Below are 5941 nucleotides of genomic sequence, written 5' to 3' on the forward strand. Positions count from 1 at the left end.
CACTGTTCCTCCTGAATCCGAGGTTCGACTATCTGACGGACCCTCCTCTCCAGAACCCCCGAATAGACCTTACCAGGGAGGCTTAAGAGCGTGATTCCCCTGTAGTTGGAACACACTCTACGGTCCCCCTTTTTGAATAGGGGGACCACCACCCCGGTCTGCCAATCCAGGGGAACTTCCCCCGATGTCCACGCAATATTGCAGAGTCGCGTAAGCCAACACAACCCTACAACATCCAGAGCCTTTAGGAATTCTGGGCGAATCTCATCCACCCCTGGGGCCTTGCCACCGAGGAGCTTTTTAACCACCTCGGTGACCTCAGCACCAGAGATTGGAGGGCCCGACCCAGAGTCCCCAGGCTCCGCTTCCTCAGTGGAAGACGTACCGGTGGGATTGAGGAGGTCTTCAAAGTATTCCGCCCACCGACCCACAACATCCCGAGTTGAGGTCAGCAGCACACCACTCCCACTATAAACAGTGTTGGTGGCGTACCGCTTTCCCCCCCTGAGACGCCGGATGGTGGACCAGAATCGTCTCAAAGCCGTGCGGAAGTCGTTCTCCATGGCCTCTCCGAACTCCTCCCATGCCCGAGTTTTTGCCTCAGCAACCACCCGAGCCGCATGTCGCTTGGACTGCCGGTACCCATCAGCTGCTTCCGGGGTCCCACAGGCCAAAAAGGCCCGATAGGACTCCTTCTTCAGCCTGACAGCATCCCTCACCGACGGTGTCCACCATCGGGTTCGAGGGTTGCCGCCGCGACAGGCACCGACAACCTTGCGGCCGCAGCTCTGGTAGGCCGCCTCGACAATAGAGGCACGAAACATGGTCCACTCAGACTCAATGTCCCCCACCTCCCTCGGAACATGTTCAAAGTTCTCCCGGAGGTGGGAGTTGAAACTCCGTCTCACAGGAGACTCTGTCAGACGTTCCCAGCAAACCCTCACAATACGTTTGGGTCTGCCAGGTCTGACCGGCATCCTCCCCCACCATCGGAGCCAACTCACCACCAGGTAGTGATCAGTTGATAGCTCCGCCCCTCTCTTCACCCGAGTGTCCAAGACATGTGGCCGCAGATCAGATGAGACGATGACAAAGTCGATCGTCGAACTGCGGCCTTGGGTGTCCTGGTGCCGTTTGGTGCATAAGCACAAACGACAGTCAGAACCCGTCCCCCCACACGTAGGCGGAGGGAGGCCACCCTCTCATTCACCGGGGTGAACCCCAACACACAGGCACCAAGTTGGGGGGCAATAAGTATGCCCACGCCTGCTCGGCGCCTCTCACCAGGGGCAACTCCAGAGTGGAAGAGTGTCCAGCCCCTCTCAAGGAAACTGGTTCCAGAGCCCGAGCCATGCGTAGAGGTGAGTCCGACTATTTCTAGCCGGAACCTCTCAGCCTCACACACCAGCTCAGGCTCCTTCCCCACCAGTGAGGTGACATTCCACGTCCCAATAGCCAGCTTCTGTAGCTGAGGATCAGACCGCCAGGGTCCCCGCCCTCGGCCACCACCCATCCCACATTGCACCCGACCCCTTTGGCCCCTCCCACAGGTGGTGAGCCCATGGGAAGGGGGACCCACGTCTCCTCTTCGGGCTGTGCCCGGCCGAGCTCCATGGGTAAAAGCCCGGCCACCAGGCGCTCGCCCGCGTGCCCCACCTCCAGGCCTGGCTCTAGAGTGGGGCCCCGGTGACCCACGTCCGGGCAAGGGAACATTAGGTCCGTTTATTTTTCTCATCAAAGGGGTTTTTGGGCTGCACTTTGTCTGGTCCCTCACCTACCATATGATAACATGATATAACATAATATCACATAGTAATAATATAATATAACATGATATAACATAATATCTCACTTAATGCAGCAAGCACATGTATGAACACGTTACATATGCATTTGATGGCAAGGTGGTCCATGAAGCACTTCCAGATATACCATAGTCCTGATAAGATGAAGGTCAGCCGGCACAGTTCTGATAAGCCTCCACAGAAGTTCTCAAGGGGGGTGGGGTGGGGGGGTGGGCGATAGACAAAGCTTTTCCTTAGTTTATACATTTCCCAGGAGAAATTGACATGTCAGCCTGTTTTCCTCCAACCGGAGGAGTCGGAGTCAGATAAGACACAATTGTTGATTTTTTTTTTCAGGCAGACTGTTTTTTTTTTGTCAGCCTTGAGTCCTACTGGTACTTCCAGATCCAGAATGGCCAGCTTAGGGGGCATCCAGGGCAATCCGTGCTTACGAGCCCCTCCAAGGTCATTTTCAACATGCTGGCAAGTCCCAAAGCCGCAGGTGGCCTGCAATTCTCACAAATCACTTCCATTTCATGGTTTAACTCATAAATCAGCTGATTTTGAGTCCTCAAAGCACAAACCAAACAATCAGGCAGCCTGGCGAGGGCCAAATTAGCTGCAGCGGTTTTTTGTATGTTGATAGACCAGGAGCCAGCCAATTCCTAAAAGCAGGAAACCTGTTATCATAAATCCAATTCTATACGCATTCGGCGTCCTCCTGAGATTCTCAGTGGGACATGAGGGCTCTCCAGGACCCTGTCGCTTTGTTGAAAAGATTCTGTTGATTGCGTTGAAAATCAAGCTGATCAGATCCATAACAACAGTTTTAGTTTTGGAAGATGTGTAAAATAGGAGCTTCGATGCACAGAGAGCAAAAAAGCAGGAGGAGAACTAAAGAGGGAAGAGAAAGCGTCCGCTTCGTATGAGAGCAAGTGAGGAAAAAACCCACCCCTTCCGCTTTGGCATCATTGAAAAACCCTAAATGTGCTCTGTAGAGAGCAAAAGGAGTTAATCCAGTAGTATGCTAGAGGACAGACTGACCACATTTCCTCACTCTGCTGCGGTCTTTACTTACTATACCTGTTTGTATTTGTATCGTTTCCATCACTCACGTTCTTTTTTCATAGAAACTACACCTGGACCTGCCATTCTGTGTTTGTGTCTCGTTCCTGTCCTCTAACACCAGCCAGTCGAGGCAGATGGATATCCATCCTGAATCTGGTTCTGCTGGAGGTTTCTTTTTGTTAAAAGGGAGTTTTTCCTTTCCACTGTTGCCAGTGTTGCTCTGGATGGGTGATTGCAACATGTTTTTTATACGTTTAGTCAACTTTAAAATAAAATAATAGTAAATGTAGCTGCAACAACAAACAATTAATTGAAATAATTGGGACATTTTAGCCATAATTACATGCATATTAATAACAAGAAATATTTTATGTTTAAATGAAATGTGATGATTTTCTGTAAAAAGAGAAGAGAAAAACACAACTTGAAAAACATTTTGTTGTACAATAACGTTTCTCTTCATCAAAAGAGATTAAATTGCAGCCATAGGGTTAGTATATGCAGCAATGCAACGGACATCTTTCATTTGGATCAGATCCACAGCATTACAGAATACAGTCGTCCCTCACTGGATTACTGTGGCTTCAGGGAGTGGTGGTGCAGAGGTTAGAGAAGGGGGGCCTGTGATTGGAAGATCGCCGACACAACTCCAGGTTCCCACAACATCAAAATGTAGGTGGGATAGGTGAAACAGCCACACCTGCCTCCACCCTCATTAGCCTCACTCTGGGCCCTTGAGCTCTCACCCCCACCATCTGCTCCCCCAGGTGTCCTAGATAGCAGCTCTCTGCTCCACACAGAGGGCTGTGGTAGCTCAGTGTCTGTGGTTGCATCAGGAAGAACATCCGACGTAAAAATAATTACCAAGTCTTTGTGCGACTTAGTTCACTGTGGCGACCCCTCAAGGAGGAAGCAGCCAAAAAAGGGGGAAAAATACTTATTGTGGTTTCACTGTATCACAGGTGTTTAAAAATATATAGCTAATTCTGCATCACAGAGCTTTCACTATATCACAGGATTTTGTTGGACGTCCTGTACGCCACAACCGCTTGAGCACGTGGAGGAAGCCCCCTCTCATCTCCTCTGCCCTGTGTGTGCTCTCCTGCTACGTCGTGTGCACGGCTGTATCACGTCGCTTTCAGCATCTGCTTGTTCACTTCAGAGATCAGTCTCAAGGACTTCCTGTGTCTGATTAGCGCCTGCCACTCTGGCTGTGTGACGCTGTTTCACAGCCGTACATTTCCTCTGGATCTCAGCCTCCAGAGGGGCTCAGAGCTCTCTCCACCAGAGGAATCTCATCCTCCACGGCTCTGCACGGAGGAGTGGCAGTGCAGGACATCTGTACAGCAGCTTCCTGGGATTCTCCGTGCTCATTCATTCATTTTTATATGTGTGATTCTCCAGCTCCTCCCTGACTCACTCTGTCCTCAGAGTTTTGTCAGAGTGATGATGCAGATGTTTTAGTGAGCTCTCCATCCTGCCCGTTCTCACAGCAGCAGGGTTTGACATTTCAGCCTTCAGTCTGACACAGACATTATTTCTCTCTGCTGCTCAGGTGCACAGAGTCAGTGGAGCATAACTGCATGCAAATCAAAGGTTCAAGATGGATTGTTTCAAAAAGTGCAAGCAGATATCTGAGTGATTGTGGTAATGAACAGACCCAGTGAGGCATAGACTACATTCTGCTTCGTCTTTAACCCACTAATGACAGCCTTAAAGGACGAAGTCTATACGAAATAGCATGATGGCTACATAATGTAACCCCAGATTATTCGAGTATAGATCATTTTGAGATCTGGGCCTCACTGGCTCCTAAATGGCTGAAGAAAAACACTATTTGGGAGTCGATCCCCACTCTCATCCCAATTTATACAGACCGGGGTGGGGCCCACACAGCAGGGGGGCGTGGACTAAAGTTTGCAGTGCTGTGCTGCACATGAAAGGTAAACCTAAGAGTGGGAAAGGTTTGTAGGAGTGTGGGAAGGGTTTATAAATCCTTAAAATATAAATAAATAATGAATATAACGCCACTACTTCACAGATTTTCACCCATCGTGGGGGTCTCTGGAATGTAACCCCCCCATAGGTGAGGGATCACTGTATACAGTAATTATTCACCTCATCCAGTTCCTTCTGTGTCTCTTCTTCCATTCGTCGTATGTCCTCCATCGTCAGATTGATCCATTGGTCAATTGAGCAGAACAGTTGTCTGTGGAAGTGGGTAAACAAGCGCTTCTCCACCTGGACAATGGGTGAGAATGATCAATAACATGAACATGCAACACGCACATACGAACACTGACAAGCAGAAGGCAAATTTCCATACATTAAAAATCCTATTTTCTCCAACAAACCAGAAAAAGTTAAAATAACTATTCTGTACCTTCTGGATGTAACTTTCCATCTTGTTTTGCAGTCCCATCCATTTGAATTCAACTGTGACAAGCTTATAGGCACACATGTGTGGACAGTTTGGATTTTGAGCAAGTTTTTTCTGCAAACACACAGTTAACCAGTCAGAATTTAAACAAATACATGAATAAAAACTCATTTTAAAACCTTTACATGAGCTTTTGTGTTCAACAAGTTTTAATAAAGAGAAACGAGAGCTGAAGTACCTGCCAGTCAGGTCCCAGAGGCCCTCTGCCAGTCTTCTCGGACTTAAATTTGGCAGGATCTTGTTCTAGCTTATAGTCCTGAAACATTAGAGCAATGTGTGCCACTGGTTAAAGTACAAGTTCAAGACATTATGCAAGAAGCTTAGCAAAAAGGCATAAACAGAAAGTGAGATGATGAAATATTGATGAGAAATGTCTGGCCTAGAGTCTGGACTTGTTTTTCACAGCATTTAAGCTTTTCTTACCTTATCAGAGATACAACTTCTGTCTGCAATGTCAATGTTAATAACCTCAGTGCCCTTCCATGCGTTTTCATCAAGTTTATGTACCTAGAAATTAAAAACCATACAAAAAGCATACATAGGTCAGTTTAGTTGCATTACATTATATATTAAAGAAAAACTGGTCGCAGCATTGTAAAAGGCAGATTTGGCCATCAAGGCAGATAACTTCACTATCCATCCATCCATC

The 5941-nt window shown here is 48.1% G+C and overlaps 1 protein-coding gene across 1 annotated transcript in view; it reads right to left on the bottom strand.

The window, feature by feature from the left end:
• LOC119411073 (phosphatidylinositol transfer protein alpha isoform) overlaps positions 1-5941 on the bottom strand; it is a 32365-nt gene that overhangs the window by 964 nt on the left and 25460 nt on the right. The window contains exons 7-10 of the mRNA XM_037677996.1: positions 5716-5799; positions 5471-5548; positions 5236-5346; positions 4971-5093 (exon numbers count right to left, since the gene is read on the bottom strand). Of these exons, the coding sequence (XP_037533924.1) occupies positions 4971-5093; positions 5236-5346; positions 5471-5548; positions 5716-5799 (396 nt within the window). The remainder of the gene's footprint in view (positions 1-4970; positions 5094-5235; positions 5347-5470; positions 5549-5715; positions 5800-5941) is intronic.

Source organism: Nematolebias whitei, chromosome 6, assembly GCF_014905685.2.
Source record: "Nematolebias whitei isolate Nwh7 chromosome 6, NemWhi1, whole genome shotgun sequence".
Taxonomy (NCBI): Eukaryota; Metazoa; Chordata; class Actinopteri; order Cyprinodontiformes; family Rivulidae; genus Nematolebias; species Nematolebias whitei.